The 21,492-nt window shown below is 37.6% G+C and overlaps 1 protein-coding gene across 1 annotated transcript; it reads left to right on the top strand.

The window, feature by feature from the left end:
* The first annotated feature begins 6,411 nt into the window (after positions 1-6,411).
* On the top strand, positions 6,412-10,851 carry sapcd1 (suppressor APC domain containing 1). Its single transcript, XM_084113116.1, has 4 exons — positions 6,412-6,581; positions 8,813-8,962; positions 10,183-10,338; positions 10,440-10,851. The coding sequence occupies exons 1-4, from the start codon at positions 6,495-6,497 to the stop codon at positions 10,527-10,529; spliced, it is 483 nt and encodes a 160-aa protein (XP_083969242.1). The 5' UTR covers positions 6,412-6,494; the 3' UTR covers positions 10,530-10,851.
* The last annotated feature ends 10,641 nt before the right edge of the window (positions 10,852-21,492 follow it).

The raw sequence follows: 21,492 nt of genomic DNA, 5'->3' as shown, positions 1-21,492 counted from the left end.
AATAAGTGAAGCTGGTAATGCTGTTTGTGCAGTTGCTTAATCCTCCTCTGCTGAGATCTTCACAGATTTTATGTCTTCTATTCTCTTCAGTGGATTTCATCTAAGGCTGTGGCTGAAGTCAGTAGTAGTTCTTGTGTTTCTGCTCTGCTCTATTTCTGTTCTCTTCTTTTCTTCAGTGATTCTGCTTGTTAACAGGCTTATTAAGGCTGAGATGATTCCATATTTAATATACACAGGTTTTGTGGCTCAGATAAGGTCCAGTTCTGTTTTTTGTCTTTTGCTCTTGGCTGACATGTGGCCAGAGGTGTAAAGTCCAGGTTCAGAACGTAAAAGTCCTCCTCAGTATTTTGTTCCAATCACCTGGATTTGCTAATTCAGCCAGGAGATAGAACTTAGTGAAATCAGCTGGCTGAGTTCATGGGTGGAATAAACATATGGCAGGACTTCTACTTTCTGACCCCTGGACTATACACCTCTGAATTTAAATAAAGTGCAAAAAACTTTCCCAGAATTTGATGTCACCATGCTGTCAGTGTTTGGTTTAGTTGGGCTCATGACCCTTGAGTCGTTTGTTATGGCAATAAATGCAGGAGAAAATCTCATCAGATGATGCTAGTCACTTATTGGCGACGTTATAGTCATCATATGGCGACCTGATTCACTGATATGACTTTGAGTCAAAAATCTGAGTATATTATTTGAGGTTATGTAATATATAGAGATAATTTATTTCTGTGTGAAATTATATATATATAATTTTTAATGTAACAAATTTTCACATAACCCTTGTGATATATTGCATCAGTATTATGCAGTAGAATGCATGATTTGATTTGTTAAACATGAAAAGGACTGTCATGGCCGCTCGCGCTAACGTTAACCTAAATGTGCCCTATTATTATCTATACAATCTGATACACATTTGAAGATTTACTGTATCTTGAAGATTGTTGTATTCTATTGTATCTTCTGTTATAAAGATGAAGATTGAAATTCCGTTAATAGTACATAATGTTCTGTTAGTGTTTTGACTACTTTTTGAATTTTGTATAATAATATCTCTAGATAGTGAAGGTATATTAACAATAAAATCGTATATATTATATAAAAAACATACATACAATACATATATATATATATAAAAGGGCCTCATTGATTAATTTTGCCTGGGGCCCCCACTCAGTTTTGGTTCGCCTCTGCCTGTGGGGTACATATGCCTCGAGTGGGTCAGGAGGCTTTTGCTTGCTAAGGCTTCAGCAGATGCCATTGGGGAACAGGGTTTGACCCCATAGGTGATATATTTTCCCTTCAAGGTTGAGTCACGGAACATCACTGGAACAGAGCAATACATCCACACCAAGCAAACTCGAACTAATATAAACTTCTACTTATGATTATTTTTTAATCTTTTATCATATAGTGACCAGTGGTGCTGTAAATAGCTGAAGATTTACATATGCCAAGTGGGCATACGTGTAAGTGGATAATGTTGGTGTCATTGAACTTCAAGACCCTAGGCACAGTTGTTCATAAGTTGTTTATCCCCTCTCAGTGAAACACCCATTGTGAATCCTGTTGAATGTGCCCTAGTTATTGGCGATTCTTGACACGGAACGTTCCGAACACGGAACGTGAAAATAGAGACACCAGCCACCATAGCCACATGTTTGCCGGGAGCCAGAGCGCCTGACATCAAAGCAAATTTAAAAGTGCTGGCTAATGCTAATCGTAAATTCTCTAAGATTATTATTCACGTCGGCACAAATGATGTTCGACTCCGCCAGTCGGAGATCACCAAAATTAATGTTAAAGATGTGTGTGAACTCGCAAGTACGATGTCAGGCACTGTAATTTGCTCTGGCCCCCTTCCTGTTCGCAGGAGTGATGAGATACTTAGTAGATTTTCCTCACTCAATGGCTGGTTGTCTAAGTGGTGTCCGCAAAATAATATAGAATTCATAGACAATTGGAAAAGTTTTTGGGGCAGACCTGACCTGTTGAAAAGAGATGGTATTCATCCCTCCTGGGATGGTGCTGCTCTTCTCTCTAGTAATATGGCACATAGTCTTAGAGCTCAAACATGACAATCTGGGGATCAGGTCAGGAAGCAGACAGACTGGCTAAACCGACCGTCTGCTCTAGCTGTCTCACGTCACCAAGGTCAGATAAATCCCATCACATAGAGCCTCTTTCACCTAGATATCATCATATAGAGACTGTGTCTGTTCCCCGAATTAGGACATACTGTACAAAACACTTCCAAACCCATCTAAGGGTAAAAATTTAATTGATGTTCAACAAATAATAAATAGATATAATACAAATGAGCAAATGTTAAAGCTTGGGTTGCTGAATATTAGATCCCTTACTTCAAAAGCACTTATTGTTAATGATATGATTACAGACTATAATCTAGATGTGTTGTGTTTGACAGAAACCTGGCTAAAACCAAACGATTACATTACTTTAAATGAGTCCACCCCACAAGATTACTGTTATAAACATGAACCTCGTCTGAAAGGCAAAGGGGGAGGTGTTGCTGTAATTTATAGTAATATTTTTAGAATTACTAAGAAGTCTAGTTTCAAATATAATTCTTTTGAAGTGCTGGTGCTTATTATAGCAATATATAGTGTAAATGATAAATCACGTTTGAGATTTGTGCTGGCTACTGTATACAGGCCACCAGGGCACCATACAGGCTTTATCAGAGAATTTGCTGACTTTTTATCAGAGTTAGTACTGGTTGCAGATAAAGTCATAATTGTTGGTGATTTTAATATACATGTAGATAACGAAAAAGATGCATTGGGACTGGCATTTAAAGACATTCTTAACTCTATTGGGAGTTAGACAACATGTGTCAGGACCTACTCATTGTTGTAATCATACCCTAGATCTAATATTATCACACGGAATCAATGTTGATGCCGTTGAAGTTCTGCAGCAGAGCGAGGACATCTCAGATCATTATCTAGTCTCGTGTAAACTTCATTTAGCCAAGGCTGCAAAGCCGACTCCGTGTTACAAATATGTTAGACCTATCACTTCTGCCACTAAAGATTCCTTTATTAATAATCTTCCTGATCAGTTTCATCATCTCAGCATCCCAGATAGCTTAGAAGAACTCTATATTGCGACAGAAACTTTTAACTCTCGCTTTTCCAGCACTTTAGACACAGTTGCTCTGTTGCGCTTAAAGAAGATTAAAGAAAATAGTCCAACGCCGTGGTACAACGAGCACACTCGGGCCCTTAAGAGAGCAGCCAGAAAAATGGAGCGCAACTGGAAGAAAACGAAACTAGAGGTATTTCGCATTTCATGGAAAGAGAGCTCGATTGCATACAGAGAGGCCTAAAAAGCTGCTAGATCTGCTTATTTTTCAACCCTATTAGAAGAAAATAAACAAAACCCTAGGTATTTATTTGAAACAGTGGCTAAAATAACGGAAAATAAAGCTTCAAGCCCAGAAGTTTCCAAGCAGCACAGCAGTAATGACTTTATGAACTTCTTCACTTATAAGATTGATAATATCAGGGAGAAAATTATAACTATGCAACCGTCTACTACAGTATCGCATCAGGGAGTGCATTGTAGTCTCCCTAAGGAAAAATTCGATTCATTCATTGCTATAGAAGAGGAAGAATTCGCTAAACTCGTTAAATCATCTAAATCGACAACATGTATGTTAGACCCTATACCGACTAAGCTACTGAAAGAGATGCTTCCAGAGGTCATAGATCCTCTTCTTAATATCATTAATTCATCTTTGTCATTAGTATACGTACCAAAAACTTTTAAGCTGGCTATGATTAAACTGCTTGTCAAAAAACCACAACTTGATCCTACAGAATTAGTCAATTACAGGCCGATCTCGAATCTACCTTTTCTGTCAAAGATACCAGAAAAGGCAGTATCTTCACAACTGTGTTCCTTTTTTAGAAAGAAATGATATCTGCGAGGATTTTCAATCAGGATTTAGACCGTACCATAGTACTGAGACAGTTCTCATTAGAGTTACAAATAATTTGCTCTTATCATCCGATCGTGGTTGTATATCTCTATTAGTTTTACTCAATCTTAGTGCTGCATTTGACACATTCGACCACAACATTCTTTTAAATAGACTTGAAATTATGTTGGCATTAGTGGAATTGCATTAGCATGGTTTAAATCATACTTATCTGACCGTTATCAGTTTGTAGCAGTAAATGAAGAGATGTCTTATCGATCACAAGTTCAGTATGGTGTACCACAAGGCTCAGTACTAGGACCGTTGCTGTTCACTCTGTACATGCTACCCTTGGGAGATATCATTAGGAAGCATGGCATTAGTTTTCACTGTTATGCTGATGATACGCAGCTCTGTATTTCTTCACACCCTGACGAAATTTACCAATTCACAAAATTAACGGAATGCATAGCTGATATAAAAAAATTGGATGACTAGCAACTTCCTACTAAATTCTGAAAAAACAGAGATTCTAATTATTGGACAAAAAATTTCCTCACGTAATTAGGATTACTGTCTAACACTTGATGACTGCTCTGTCAAGTCTTCGTCGTCGGTTAGGAACCTGGGTGTGCTCTTTGATACCAATCTTTCATTTGAAAGTCACATGTCTAGTATCTGTAAAACCACATTTTTCCATCTTAAAAATATATCTAAATTACGTCATATGCTCTCAGTTACAAATGCGGAACAATTAGTCAGTGCGTTCATGACATCAAGGCTAGATTATTTTAATGCTATAATGGGTGGTTGCCCTGCATGCTTAATAAACAAATTACTTCTGGTCCAAAACGCAGCAGCTAGAGTTCTTACCAGAACCAGGAAGTATGACCATATCAGCCCAGTTCTGTCAACACTGCATTGGGTCCCTATTAAACATCGTATACATTTTAAAATATTGCTGATAACTTACAAAGCACTAAATGGTTTAGCTCCACAGTACTTGAGCGAGCTCTTAACGCATTATAGTCCTTCACGTCTATTGCGATCTCAAAATTCCGGCCAGATGATAATACCTAGAATATCAAAATCAACTGCTGGTGGTAGATCCTTTTCCTATTTAGCACCAAAACTTTGGAACAGTCTTCCTAACATTGTCCAGGAAGCAGACACAATCTGTCAGTTCAAAGCTAGACTAAAAACACATCTCTTTGACCTAGCATACACATAACACATTATAGACTTTTATAATTCAATGTTAAGATGCATAGATTAGGTCAGCCGGAACCGGGAACACTTCCCATAAATCCTGATGTACTCGTTACATCATAAGAAGAATGGCGTCTACACTAATATTAGTCTCTCTGTTTATCCCGAGGTTTACCACAGTCCGTCAGATCCAGGCTGTATCCAGATCTGATGAAGGACCTGGACGCGACGACAGCGCAGTCCTGAAATGTCAACTAGGCTCTTCCCTGTGAAGGCCTCCCTCCCCTCCCTTTACCCCTCCATCTCCCTCTAGCTGGACAATAACTTTATTCTAGAGCTGCTATCAGAGGTGTAAAGACCAGGTTCAGAAAGTAAAAGTCCTCCTCAGTATTTTGTTCTAATCACCTGGATTTGCTAATTCAGCCAGGAGATAGAACTAATTAGTGAAATCAGCTGGCTGAGTTCATGGGTGGAATAAACATATGGCAAGACTTCTACGTCTACTTTCTGACCCCTGGACTATACACATCTGGCTGCTATAAAGCCAAAATAATGTCAGTTACTTTAATTTCCTATTATCCCTATTCCTATTAAAGCGGCTTTGGAACAATCTACATTGGTAAAAGCGCTATATAAATGAAGATGACTTGACTTGATACTACAAATGTGTTTGACAAACACACTGTCACAGTAGCCAAAAAAGACAAAAGATGTCATGTTTTTCTATTTAAAGTTTTCTGCAACCAATGTAAAATTTAAGTTATATGAAATGAACTGCAGTTTCAACTGCAAAGTTGCATTTCTTTATAAATTTAGCTTCTTTATAAATGTGGTCCAAACGCTCAGGTTTTGTCAACACCCTTGGTATTACATCTGAAATTGTATTGGTTTATTTTCAAATAGTTGTGTTAACACGCCTGTTATTATTTCAGACCAGGTTCAGTCACATTCCCTAACATGTTGGAACAGGAATGCAAAATGATGGGAGGACTGTTCAACTGACAGCTCAGGTTTTGTTATTGACTGTTATTTGCTGAGCTAAATAATAACTTACAGTTCCAAAATCTGGTCTCTGTTATCATCTGTAGGTGCAATTAGATGTTTATTGGTTTGGTTTTGCAGTGTGAGTAATGCACCCAGCACAACCGCAAATACTGTTCATCATTAGCTTTGACAGAAATTTTCCTGAATGTCTATTTGCATTTCTTCATCTGTCCATCCCTCTGTCCCTCCCTCTCTCGCTCACTCTCACAAGGCTTCGTATTTCTCAGTTTCTTGTTTCTCTCTCTCCCGAATATTCATTTTGTGTTTATATCTTGACGCCTTTATACACATGGCATGTGATGACTCTTATACCGTCCTCATCATCCCTCTCCAGAACAGCCTCTACAGCCCTGATGCTCTGCACTGCTTCCACTGGGTAAGAGACTGGGGGGGGATGTTCCTCAGATGGGATGGGACAGTTCATAAAAGGGAGCAAATCATATAAAACCTCCTCTTGGAAAAAGCAGGACAGTCTATTGTGATTAAACTTAAAAATGAAAGATTGCAAAGACAAATGTTGAATGTAAATTTGTCAAAGCCTTGTCTGAAATTTGTAGTCTGAAGGTTTAAGACTTATGTAGTTTGCATACTTGGGCAGGTTGAAACGAAGTTAGAAGGTTAGATGGCTTAGACAAAATGAGAACTATGTAGGCCATGTACTGTATTTTAAATGCTTGCAAAGGTGTTCTCCGTTGTTGCTAAGCATGTCTTTGATGGTTGGTGAGGTGTTTTGGTTGCTATGGCATTGCTAAGTGGTTGCATTGCAGTTGTTAAGATGTTTGGTTTGGTTGCTAGACGTAATATGTTATGGATAATTGCTAATGGTAGCTAAGGTTAAGCTAAGGTTCTAAGCGGCTGCAAGGCAACTGCTATTCTCAGCCTCAGATGTCTGAGGCACACACAAAATTGTAAACACTTCAGGGCTGCGTCCAAAAGCTTAAAGGGATATCACCCAAAAGTGAAAAATAGCCCATGTTTTCCACTTCTGATGTCAATCTAGCGAGAAATTACTGTTGTAGTAATTAAATATTTGCTTAGTTTTCACCAAAGCTCACTCTATTTTGCTGTAGATCATTAAACTCTTACACTGCCTCAGAAGTCTTGTGAGGTACCTTCGTGCGCAAACGCTGCATGCAGAGTCATTGCATGATAAGCCTGCCTAAGTTTCGGACGCAGCCATGGAGTTTTGAAGTAGTGATCTGATTGGTTAAATTCCACAGGATTTCCACACGTGTGTGCCACGTTCTTTAACAGTCCGTTAGGAAACAAAGATGTGACTCTCATGGAATAAAAAAGCTGTCATGTTTACAGCTGTGACAATGAACGTTTATCATGGTCAACTAAACATTGGATTTTCATATGTGAATTTCATGGCATAGACACAGCTGTCTGTTATAGTAGGGAAATCAACTTTACATTTTCAGACTGTGAAACAAAACAAACTGTGATTTGTGGCTTTACATGTCAGTCAGACGGCCTTTTCAGCCGTGAAGGTCTGGCTACGCAAGACTAGAGAATTGCTAGGGAATTGCTAAACAGTTGTTAAGGCAGGGTGACTAATCTCAAATAAAATTGTAAATTAGATACAAAAGTGTCATGTCCTCCCCAGTCTAGGGTTGGGGATGTCAGTGACAAGGATAAAAATAAATAAGGAACTATTTTTTTTAACAGCTACGTCCCCTGTCCTGTCCAAGCTCACAGACAATCATGGGTCTACAGGACGAGAGTATAGTTGCAAAACAATGGCTCTTTATTCGCAAAACAACATAAATAACAGGAAGTGTGGATCTTCAGCAGGGATTCAGGCCAAAATAATAAACAAAAATTAATCTGACTAAAGGGATGAAATTTAATTTACCTATCACTTATCTATCAGAGAAAAATCCCAAATTAAATATGAGAGCCTTCCCTTACTCCTTGACTAACCAATAAACAGGAGAAAAAAAGATTCAGAAAGAAAAGGGCAACCTCCTCCCAACGGCTTCCGAAATAAATATTAGTTACAAAGAAACAAGGAAAAACCACTACCACAACGCTACAGCAATAACTGGATGTCTAGGGCAGGAGATGGAGGACAGAACGCCAATGATAATCACTGCGGAGCACAACAAAAAGCTCTCCATCACTGCCATCTTTCCCAGCATTTAAGCACTACTCAACGCAATCTCCCGCAGCTGATCCCAACTAAGCCCTGTACAGAGGGAGAGAGAAAGAGAGAGAAATGCACACAAAACACAATATACATCACATCACCAAGAATGCAAAACAACAACAACAAAAAAAAAACTTTACTTCAAGGGATGTAAGAAAAGTATGAATTCTTGCTGAATTAAATATTAGTTTTACATAATACTTGCATATTTTCTGTATGCTGATCAATTGTTTTTACTGCCAAGCAGGCAGGTTATCGACCAATGCAGTAATCTCAAAATGGCCAAATATTAGCTGATTATAATATAATATATCACAAACCATATATTCTCCAATATATGCTCTAGTCGTAATGCTTTATTCTGTCTTTTTAATGTGCCACCACACTTGCAGTTGACATTGCAGTGTGAGGTTAAATATTTATGCTCTTTCGCTAAATTAAGGTATTTCTTTCAGCTGAAGAGACTTAGAGATCTGGAAAGACAGAAGGACGTCCTGTGGGCTGGCCTACAGGTTGTAGAACAAATACAACTGTGGTACCAGAATCGCCTACGGCTGAATTTACGAAGGCACATTAGCTTCAGCACGGGAGACTTGGAAGGAGAGGTACGTACCATCACAAAACACACCTGAGTAAAGCTGTCACATAAAAACAGAAGTATAGGTTTAGGGTTAGGGTTAGAATAAGTTGACATGTAGTTGCAAAGTTACTGATAGTCAGTGTCTGTTGGAGGACATTCACAATAAAGAGTTAGCAGATATTAAGTAGACAGTCTACTAATTCTCTAATGATAGTTAGTTGACATGTTGACAAAGTTACTTTTATATAGTCAACAGAATGTTCAAAAGGGACCATCAAAATAAAGTGTTACCGAAGTATACACCTAGAGGCCTGTTCCTGCAGACTTTAATTCAAACCCTGCACATTTCTAAATCTCAACACCCTCTTTGGCTTTTTTAGAAAATATATACAAATGCAATTTCAGTTTGGAAGCATAACAACTAAACATCTACAACCAACTTAGAAAAATAGAACTAAAACCCCATCTAAAATATTTTTCCCAAATGTCAGATTTCTAAGGCTTGTTTTTTGATTAGCAAGGAGAGTTTTCTTTACAGTCATAGAACATTCTATAAGTTTTAAAAAAAAAATCAAAATGTGTGGTGCTGTGGATCCCTTGGACCAGGATTGAAAACCACTGGCCAACACGCTAAAAAATGGACTAACTCTAATCTAAACCTTAACAATGGGAGCCCTGGTGTAACTGATATCTACTATCATACTACTATGAAATTGATGTTGCTTAAAAAACATTATTATCTGCTGTTGAATGGCTATCAATGAATATAAAGTTTTTTTCCCCCAAATAATGGTTTTATTATGGCATCAACCAGAGGGTACTTAATATTGCTGTCACAAGCCGCCATAGAAGATCCTCCTTCCCACTTCTGTATTTGTGATTGTATGTCACGTTCAAGTGAAAAGAATAAAAAACTGGGGCTCGTATCATGATGGTAGTTAAACAAACTCAGGGTTATAGGATTAGTTTCGAGTATGACAAAACCAAACCAATATAATCAGGCTTTGTTGGTACTATGAATGCTGATAATCAAATTTGTCTGTTGACTCAAGCTTTGACCCTGAGTTCATGAAGTGTATGCACATGAAAGGATGAAGTCAGTAGCGAACAAAATCACATGCCTTGAAGAAGAAAATAATTTTAGATGAAAGCAAACATACTAAACTTTTTTATTTGTACTTTATTTGATTTTCTTTTTTGACATTATTGTCCGAAATGTGTAAATAATGATCCTGTACCTTACAGGGCAGTTGCTCCTGTGCTCTGCGGTCCTGTATGCAGCGTGTTAATGGGAGCCTGGGTAGTTTGATGAGTGACTCCTGTATCTGGAACAATCTGGCACCAGAAGAGACTGGAGGTTCAGATTGGGACCTCCGGTGGAGCAATGCTACACTGGTCAAGGTGATGATGAGTAATAATAATAGTGGTATTTTTGTTGTTTTTGTTTCTGTTGTGCAGTATCAGATTCAGCATAACATGCACTGTGTGGATTTTATATACAGGAAGTTAATAGACGGAATCAACAGATTTCCATGTTGGAGCTTGAGAAGGCACATCTTCAGCAGCTGGTGTCTTACAGCACATCTGATTGATCACATCTGCACATTTACAATTTTAATCGCAAAATGGTTTCAACCAAATCAAACAGTGAATTGTAAATAGTTAAAATAGCTTTGAAAAGAACATTTTCTATTGTAACCTGTGTTCCATTATTTATCAGAAAAAGACCCATATTGTTGTTTTTTCCCAAAATATTTGTTGATACACATCAAAGTCTGACTTATTAGTGATTCAAAAAATGTAAGCTTACATGAGAATTATGCTTCAAAACATGTTTTCTCTGACAAAATGTGTGATCAATGTAATTATGCAGCTGTCTTTATTCATAATAATTAATATAAGTTCTGGTTCTGTAATAAGGTGAGCGACTTCTGGTTCTCTCTCTCTCTCTCTCTCTCTCTCTCTCTCTCTCTCTCTCTCTCTCTCTCTCTCTCTCTCTCTCTATAATATATATATATATATAAAATATATATGTATATGTATATGTGTGTGTGTGTAAAGCCTTCAAAGAAAAAAATCATTTAGACATAAGCATGACTTTGTGATATGACATTTCGTCTACATCCAACGCACATGGCACCCTTTAGCGTCAATATGAGACGCAGATAGATATGGGCCAGAAGGCGCCTCCTAGCGGTCTAACCCTAACCCTACCCCAGACCTAAACCTACCCATAACCGAACAAAGCTCTGTGCGTGTCATATTGACGCTAAAGGGTGCCATGTGCGTTGGATGTAGACGAAATGTCAAAAGCGTCAGTATATGACGCCATAGGATGAGAATGCGTTGGATATGATGTTATCTGAAATTAAAGAAAATTAATTATCTCATGAGAGGATCAACCAAAACCTTCTAAAAGATTTGAAAACCCATGACCATGTAATTTAAAAGAATGAAAACAATTAATTAATATAATGTAAAATTAATATTACAAGATCACTTGTAATAGGTTTGCTTTAATACAGTCAAGGTCTTCTAAAGACCAGCCATGGAACAGAAATTAGAATATAATAATTTAACAACCTGAGGGATTGTTGGTTTATAGGGGATGAAGAGTGGGGTAAATGTTTATAAATGTTAAAATTACATGTCATTTTATTATTCTGTATTTGGGAAATACACAGACACACACACTATATATATATAAAGTCTTACAGGTTTGGAATGACACACACACACACACACACACACACACACACACACACACACACACACACACACACACACACACACACACACACACACACACACACACACATATATATATATATATGTGTGTGTGTGTGTGTGTGTGTGTGTGTGTCATTCCAAACCTGTAAGACTTTTGTTCATCTTCGCAACACAAATGAAGATATCTTTATTAAAATCTGAGACAGTTCTGTACTCTCCATTGACACAACTACCACTTTGACGCTTCAAAAAGTTCATAAAGAGATCGTAAAACTAATCCATATGGATTTAGTCAAAATTTTCTGAAGAGACACGATCACTTTGTATGATGAACAGATTGAATTTAGGCTTTTATTCAGAGGTGTAAAGTCCAGGATCAGAAAGTTAAAGTCCTCCTCAGTATTTTGTTCCAATCACCTGGATTTGCTAATTAGCACAGTTTCTCAGCCAGGAGAGAGAACTAATTAGTAAAATCAGCTGGCTGAGTTCATGGGTGGAATAAACATATGGCAGGACTTTTACTTTCTGACCCCTGGACATTACATCTCTGCTTTTATTCACATATAAACATTGATCAGTGAACATAAACAGAAGCTCAACCGATCCTGCTTGGTTCTTGCGAAAGCTCAAACGTGCTGCGTTACAAGTACATTACAAGTTACAACCTCATAGGTTCTCACATGTCAAGTGAACATTGATAAATGTTTATATGTGGATAAAAGCCTAAATTAAATCTGTTCAGCGCATAAAGCGATCGTGTCTCCACAGAAAATTTGGACTAAAAAGACGCTTGATTCAATAGAGGGACAGAAATCACACAGATTTTAGTAAAAATGAAAGTCCTGAAGAAACGAAAGGTTTACGTGTTTGGAACGACATGGGTGTGAGTAAATGATGACCGAAATTTCATTTTTAGGTATCCCTTTAAAGGCCACTGTAAATACTGATAATTGCACAAAATATGGCTCACAATATCTGCCAAATGTAAGACATAAATCCAAACATGTCAGATGTCAGTGACACAATGCACAAAGCATGACACAACATTACATCAACATTCATTGCCACTGTCACTGACATCTACAGTAATGTTAGGCCTATATGAAATTCTAAACCAGCAAACGCATTCTTCTTACAGTTTTTACCAACTGCTCATACTAACATAATTACCATAAGCAACATAATCTGTTAAATTAAACAGATGTATAAATTATTTTTAAATTTGGAATTTTATGTACATTTGAAATTATAATTAAATACTTTAAAGAAACAAGAACTTCAATATTATTGTTGTTGTTATTTTTATTATTATTAATGACTCAACCATCCTTTTGATTCAGCTCAATTCAAGTAAATGCAAAACCAAAATGGAATAACAGATAGTCCACCAGAGAGCAGCAGAACCTCATATAAACAATAAATGCAGCATGTTTTCAGAGATCCTGTTTCAGGTCTTCTACAGGTAAACGTTTGGTTCCCAGTCTGGTTTTCGACTTCACAGCTTGTTTTTTTTAAGCATTGTGGTTGTCATGTGAGATAAATCCTTATACTGTAACAAGAATTCATTATATTTATCTGATTTGGAATTTGCAAACCAGTTCTTTAGAAGCTATATATAGATTGGGATCAAGGCTTTACATTAACACCTGCCAGCCCACCAAATGCAGGTGGATTTCAGCAGTGGCATGTAATGTCTGGTATTGTGCCAAATTTTAACTCCCTGGCAAATTATTACCCCCCTCGTTGAGGCCGCTAATCCTAAATCCACCTATACTGGGGACTCAGAGGGGTAATAATCTGCCGGGGGTCAGAATTCAGCACAACACCAGTTCACACAGAGTCATTTACATGCATGGAGCATTTCAGCAGCTCGATTAACAAACTCCACCTTTGCATATGCTATGAGTTTGGGTTGCTAATACCGTTCATCAATACCGTACTGTAAGGTAAATAATTTATAAACCTACACCAACACAGCAGAATGTTTCTAAATATGCGAATTGTTGTTAATCACGATTTCAAAATAAAAGCTATTAATAAGAGTTTGCATGTTTTGGTGCCCACATGTTCTTGTTCAAGAAATTACAGTAGCTGTAGCATATCAATTGTAAAGAAGTGGCCAAATATTAAAGATTAAGTGGACATTTGAATTAAATGTTGATTGACCAATATTAAACAAGGATTGGATCATACTTGAAAGTGTAACACTTTATAATACATACAACTTATAATACATAATGTAAAGTTGATGTTTATATTATAATATTACATTATGTATTTTAAATTCAATAAAACCAAATTACATGCTTTTGATACTTAATTTGAACCAATTATTATTGTCCCATTGTTAATACAGTACATATGCATTTTAAGTCATTTTAAAGGCTATTGCTCACTTAAGTATTTTTATAACCACACAAAAAAATTATCCGATTACTCAATTGTCAAAATAATCGACTGATTACTCAATTACCAAAATAATTCTTGGTGACAGCCCAGATAGATAAAAAATAAAAATGCATCAGCATTGTTTTGCACTTTGTGACTTTCAGTTGAATAAAAGATTATTTTTCCAGTCATATATTTCCTCATTGAAGATTTGTTAAAAAATAATGTTAAAATGTTGTCTTAGGGTGCTCTGATTGATTGAGCACCGATTGTTATCAGTCAATAATAGCTTTTTGTAGTTTGCTCGGTGGTTTTTAACTTTATTTCTGTCATACGTCTACAGAGGTTCTTATTGAGAATTAACAGAGGTTTAGATATTGATGACTTATTGAATTTCATTTGAAGATACCATGATGGTGATCAGTGTTTGCTTTAGTTGGGCTCTTGAACCTTGACTTTAAAACACCAGTTTTTCTCTGGCTGCTGTAACTGTGTGTTTATAAAACACTTTTGTTGTGGTACAAAAGAAAATATGATCAGGTGTCGATGGCTGTGTTTTGATGATGAAAATCATCATTTAGTGACTTGATTCACTGATCTTTTCCAGAGCCTAATCTCTAATTAAACAGGTGATCTTTTATAAGTTTAGTATTATTCATTATAATAGAACTGTGATTCTACAGTGTGCATTGTTGTGACAATCAGATTTTAAAAACCTCTACAGTAACATGCTGACACACACAGACATCAAGAATCAGCATATGAACCTCAACAATGGTGACAATTAACAAACTATTCAGATAAACCTCTGAACATCACAAAACAAGCAACTAAAGTCATAACGAAACCCGCAAACATAAAAGCAAATAGTAAGAATAAAAGAAAATATACAATTAACCTGTGTTATTTATTAATGCCGCAATGCATGCTGGAAGCCATGGATACAATTTGTACTATGCTGGTACCCAGCATGCATTGCAGCATGAATCATTTTTTATGGTCACCATTGTTGTGATTCTTGATGTCTGTGTGAGTCTTAGTAATGACATATATTAAAACCTTTTTTTGCACAAACTGTTTGTAAAATCCTTCAAATTATCTGATTGTCAGAAAACTGCAGGCTTTTATACCGTGTCCTAACGCGATGTGACGCTGCGACATGTGATAAAAGGTATCTTTTCCATGTTAATCAGAGTTTTTATTCTAACCAGCCGCGACGATTCTATTTTTTAGAAACAGTTTCTTTTTTTCTGCAACGTCACTGCTGGAACAACAAACACAAAGTGTGGCAATGATAATCTCAGGTACTGTTTATGTGCTTTATTAAATGTTAAAAGCATGCAACGTGACTTTGAATATCATTTAGTGCTCCCAGCTTTGTAGCTGTAAAAGCAACAGTGGATAATTCACCTCAGATCTTGAAATTAAACAAATGGAAACAAGAACCGAGATTAGACTCATTCATTAGAGATCAGTGAATCAGGTCATTAAATGATGATTGTCATCATCAATACTTAACCATCAACACCAGATCATATTTTTTCTTGGCTTTTGTGCCATAACAAACGTGTTTTATGAACACTCAATTACAGCAGACAGATAAAAACTTATGCGTAAAAGTCAAGGGTCAAGAGCCCAAATAAAGCAAACACTGATCACCATCATGGTAACTTCAAATGAAACTCAATCAGTAAAACATCAACTTCTAAACTTCTGTTAATTCTCAATAAAAACTTCTGTAAACGTCTGACATAAATAAATTCATTTCTGGTTAGTAATAAGCGAAGCTGGTAATGCTGTTTGTGGAGTTGTTTAATCCTCATCTGCTGAGATCATGAGAGATTTAATTTCTTTTTTAACTTCAGTTTATTTCATCTAAGGCTGTGGCTGGAAGTCAATTGTAGTTCTTGTGTTTATCTTTCATTCAGTGATTCTTCTTGTTAACAGCAGGTGATCATCACTAATGCTAAATCAGCACTTAATTAATCACTTAATTATCCAATTATTATCCAATTATCATGCTGGGAACTAAACATTTTCTTTATTTCAACAAATTCAGTTTGAGTTCTGGTTCAATCATTGTGTCCACATAACTTTCGATAATATTTGAGTGCAGTTAACTCATTTTTATTTAGTCCATATAACTTTTACTGTGTGTAGTTTTGACAGCAATAACCTCAATTGAAGTAATAGAGTTGATAGCAATTCACATTTATTAAAATTAAAATGTAACCTTGAAACTTCAGAAGAGGAAACTTGTATTATTTGCCATATTTTGCCATATATTATTTAAATATTTGCCAGTTTCATACATAGTAAATTCCCAGTTGATACTGTAACTGTTCTCCTCTCTTGCTTTATTCCAATTTTTGTGAATTTCAAGGTTCATTTCATCTTTTACTTCACTATAAGTGAGAACTGAGTTGTTAAGTTTCCAGTAAGAAGAGAACACACTCACATTATCACAAGCTAGAAGGTGTGTGTGTGAATAAAGATGCTCTTATGGGCAGAAAATGGTTATGGAAAAAGTATAAAAAGAACCAGATAAAGAACCAGATAAAAAGAACACTGATCCCTTGTTAAGCTTACAGACAGAGCACACATATGATCATTCCAGAACATATAGTTAATCACTAGTTAGTTCTGCCAACCATTTTTCTTCATAAATTTGTCTCTGTCAACCATGACATGTGATGTGCATTGTAAGTCAGCCGGAGTCATAATATCTACACTTTGTAGTTTAACCCTGGCTGCGCATCCAGACACCACTCCTGGTACCAAATTGTGGTGGCAAACAAAATTTTATCACTGAATAAGAGACAAACATGTACCAATTGTCTTTAAAGATTATTTATTCCCTTGCAAGGAAGCAGCAATCATACAGTCATACAGAGTGGCTGCAGAGTGTGACAGTGAAGGGAGGGCATCCTTGTGTTATCTTTCTAGGCCAATTAAAATATTTTTAACTGTACATGGAACATTTTTAGACTTGTTCATCATATTCTATCCTTGAGCGGAGGCCCCTCTGTCACGGACATATAATGGTCACACATTTCTCATTTCCAGTCATGTATACAATGGTCATATACATCATACATTCATAAGATCAATAACTGTTGTTTGTTCTATCATAGTAGCAGATAAGTACGTGCAATCCTTGTGCAAATGATCTTATTATCTGATTATTGTCTTTCTAAGCAATTCCAATAATATAGAAAATCAAACATATAGAAAATGCAAATAAAATACATAACATATTACATTTCTTCCACAGTTCCCCTCTTTTTATCATTCATTGATAATAATAATACAGCAAATATAAGTCACTACATCACATTTATATTCTTCATCTCTGATTTTCATATAAATGATCACTCTCTTAAATTTGTGGAAAAAGATTTTAAAAGAAGAAAGCTTAGGATGTTTTTGTGGGGATAGTCCCTTTGTTATAAGCAAGCATGTAAAGATTTTTATCTGAAGCCGGGCTAAATGAATAAACACTGTTAAAGGGGTCATATAATGGTACATGCACTTTTACAAGTTGATTGTACTGAATTGTGTGTTGGCAGTGCCTGTACACAACCATCATAAAATGATAAAAATCCATCCAGTCTTTTTTTTTAATCACCTTATATGTTTTGCAATCTCTCAAATCAAGCCGTTCGACCTAGTGACGTCACACGGTTGGACGCCCCCCCCACGACTGTTGATTGACAGCAGCGTTTCAACATAGACCCGCCCCCGCATCATCATAGTCCGCCATTGTTGATACTGGAGCACTGTCTATGAGCAGAATGGCGTCTAAGCGATTGTGGTGTTCTGTTCTTGGGTGCAATAAGGAACACAGCAGTCATATTGATGTTCCTAAATCCGAAACGCTGAAGACACAATGGCTGAGTTTTGTTTTCGAAGGGAATATTCCCCACGATCAACGTCAATGCTTTCATGTTTGCACAAATCATTTCACACAGCAGACTGCTTTACAAACGAGGGTCAGTATAAAGCTGGTTTTGCTAAGAAGCTGCTCCTGAAAAAAGGATCGGTACGAGCAAAGCTCATTATCATTTAAAGACACATGCACTTAAACGGCGTGCTGAAAACAGAGTTGTTTTTGACCAGGTAAAATGAGTGTTTTCTTACAATACTAATGAGAATTTTTAATTAAAGTATATTACAAACTTTTAATTTAGACCCTAAAGAATCATATTAGCTTGTACAAAAATGGCATTATATGACCCCTTTATTGCACTCCTGACACTAGGTCAGACCCTCAGTCACCTCAGTATAAACAAGAAATAGTACAGATGCTCAGAATAGGAAAAACATCTAAACTCAATTAATACATTTCACTGTAACTTCTGCTAGTCGTGTCATCATCAACTTTCTGTGGTTTTGGATCCTCATAATTAGACATTTGAAGCATTTGGTATGAGACTGTACTTTTCACCAGTCTCTCCACTAAAAGTGAAATACATTGAATTACACATAGTAGGCACAGCAACACCAAACCTCCTATCACTATCACTGGCAGTACTGTATGACATATCCATTAGCTCCACCCTCCCCAGAGGTTTGGTGAACCATTCAAACCATGAGTTGTCACTTCTGGGTGGTTCTTTTACGCCCATTCTCATGTGCTCAATAATATTGGTTATGTTGTCACTATAGTCTGGAATGTAAAAACAACATGATGTTCCCAAAATTGTACATACCCCTCCTTTCTCGGCAGTTAACATGTCTAACAGCAATCTGTTCTGAATAACAACATCTCTAATTTGTTTCATATCCATCATTAACCATTGTCAAAGCATTCTCAGTACTGTTTGCTATTGCTAACACAGTCCATGCCAACCCATAGATCTTATTCAGTGCTACAGTAGTTCCTCCTAAAAAGATGGACCACCCCACATTAGCTCCCCGAGGTCAATGGGTCAGAAAGTACATATCCTTTGTGGCTACTTGGCAGGGTTCCTGGCAGCAACAGCCTGACAATTTCTTCGGTAGAACATAATAAGCCCTGTCTCCACATTCCCAAACTGCTGAAGTGTCACTTGGTCCGTCGAAAGGACACATAAAGGTCATGGTGTGGGTGCCGTTGGTCAGTGAACAGTTTATTGTAGCATTCTCCACATCAATTCTGATTCTGCATTCAGACCATCCTACTCTCCATCCTGGCTTTGTCGAACAAATGCACACATTCCCTCTTCTGGGCGTTATCCGCAGTGGTTTGTTCATTAAAACTGGTCTGTTTAGTCAAGTCAAGTCAAATTTATTTATATAGCGTGCTGCTTTTTACAATACAGATTGTTTCAAAGCAGCTTTACAGAGATAACAGGAAAATGCAACAAAGTAAGTTCAGTGACGTTTCATTTTGTTGTAAAAAAGTTATTAATTTAGTTAATTTATATATATAGTCGCACTGGAGAAAACCGTGATGTCATCGTCCAACTCAGTTCAGTTCTCATCTAATGGTGTCAATGCAGGCAGATCAATATTATTGTTGAATATTAAATTAAATGTTAAATTTAATGTCCCCAACTAAGCAAGCCAAAAGCCAATGGCAACAAAGGTGAAAAAGGGCGAAAAAGGCGACAGTGCCAAGGAACCTTGGGAGAAACCAGGCTCAGTCGGGGGGCCAGTTCTCCTCTGGCCAACGAACGAACATGATTCAGGCAGCATTATAGGTCAGAAGTCAGATTGGATTGGAACAATCAGAATATTATCCAGTTCCATCTGGTTTAAGATCGGAGTCATCACGCCGTTATGGAGACGAGTTTGTTACATTTTACATGCAAAAGTGCACCACATGTGGTTTTAGCTGCTGTTGTTGTTCTCCCCTTTTCCAGTTCAGCTGCTGCTTTCAGTACCAGTTTCAGGTTCATAAGCCCATTATGAAGCAAATAAAAACAAGGACCAAGACGTCGCCCGCCATGGCGCAGCCGGGGCCCCACCCTGGAGCCAGGCCCAGGGTTGGGGCTAGCATGTGAGTGCCTGGTGGCCGGGCCTCCTCCCATGGGGGCTCAGCCCGAAGGAGTGACGTGGGGCCGCCCTCCTGTGGGCTCACCACCTGCAGGAGGGACCGTAAGGGGCCGGTGCATAGTGGATGCACCGACGACCCAATCTCTGGACACAAAAACTGGCTTTAGGGACGTGGAACGTCACCTCGCTGGCGGGGAAGGAGACTCAGATTGTGCGGGAGGTTGAGAGGTACCGACTAGAGATAGTCGGGATCACCTCCACGCACAGCTTGGGCTCTGGAACCACACTCCTTGAGAGAGGCTGGTCTCTCTACCACTCTGGAATTGCCCATGGTGAGAGGTGGCGGGCTGGTGTGGGTTTGCTTATAGCCCCCCAGCTCAGCCGCCATGTGTTGAAGTTTACCCACGAAAGCGAGAACGAGAGGGTCGCTTCCCTGTGCCTTTGGGACTGAGAGGATATGTACTTTCTCACTGTCGTGTGTGCCTACGGGCCGAACGGCAGTGCAGAGTACCTGGCCCTCTTGGAGTCTCTGGGAGGGGTGCTGGAAAGTGATCCGACCAGGGACTCCGTCGTTCTACTGGGGGACTTCAACGCCCACGTGGGCAGAGACAGTGACACTTGGAGGGGCGTGATTTTTTTATTTTTATTTTTATTTTATTAGGGGTCATGTACAATTTTAAACATAAATGTCACCATTTGATGCATTGTACCAGAGTTAGCCAAAGGCTAATTTACATCTGCAGTCCCCAGGCAGGGAAAAAAACAACAACATACAAATAACACTCCTCCACCCCCCACCCCCTAAACACACATACACAAAACACATTTTGTCAGCACCACATCAGTGTCAGTGGGTACAGATTGAAGTGGTCTTCAGAAAAGATTTCAGTTGTGATTTAAAACTCTTAATGGAACTGCAGCTCTTTATGTCATCTGTTATTGCATTCCACTGTGTAGTGGCTTTAAAAGAAAAAGCAGATTGTCTAAAGGTTAAACAGCAAAGAGGTATGTTGCAGTCAAAAATAGAAGCTATTCTGGTAGATTTTACAGAAATTGCAGGGCGATTGCAAACAAAAACCAGTAAACATGCAGAGGCCAGGCCGTGTAGAATCTTATACACTAGAGTCAAGTTTGAAAAGAGTCTAAAATTTTCAAAACTCAATAAATTGTGTTTCTCTAGGATCTTGCAATGGTGGTACCGAAATGGCTTTTTATCAAGGATTTTTATAGCTTGCTTATATATTGATTCTAGAGGTCTAATGGCAGATTCACTGGCCTGCCCCCAACAGGTGATACAGTATGAAATATGTGATAAAATTAAAGCATGCATAAATATTTTGGCTACATCCATAGGGAGGGATGATCTAACCTGTCTGAAGTTTGCCAAGTTATATTTTATAATTTTTGTCATTTTATTGATGTGTTTCTTGAATTTAAGATTCAAATCTAAAATGATAC

The sequence above is a fragment of the Abramis brama genome (genome assembly GCF_963993115.1).
Source record: "Abramis brama genome assembly, chromosome: 4".
NCBI classification, from domain to species: domain Eukaryota; kingdom Metazoa; phylum Chordata; class Actinopteri; order Cypriniformes; family Leuciscidae; genus Abramis; species Abramis brama.
Note: the sequence above shows the minus strand (reverse complement) of the source record. Positions and strands in the feature narration are given on the sequence as shown.

Excerpts from the sequence above, each read along its gene's own strand:
- sapcd1 (XM_084113116.1), top strand. The coding sequence starts at position 6,495 with ATGGCATGTGATGACTCTTATACCGTCCTCATCATCCCTCTCCAGAAC. Across the intron at positions 6,582-8,812 it reads CTCTGCACTGCTTCCACTGG|CTGAAGAGACTTAGAGATCT; the intron begins GTAAGAGACTGG and ends TATTTCTTTCAG. Across the intron at positions 8,963-10,182 it reads CGGGAGACTTGGAAGGAGAG|GGCAGTTGCTCCTGTGCTCT; the intron begins GTACGTACCATC and ends TGTACCTTACAG.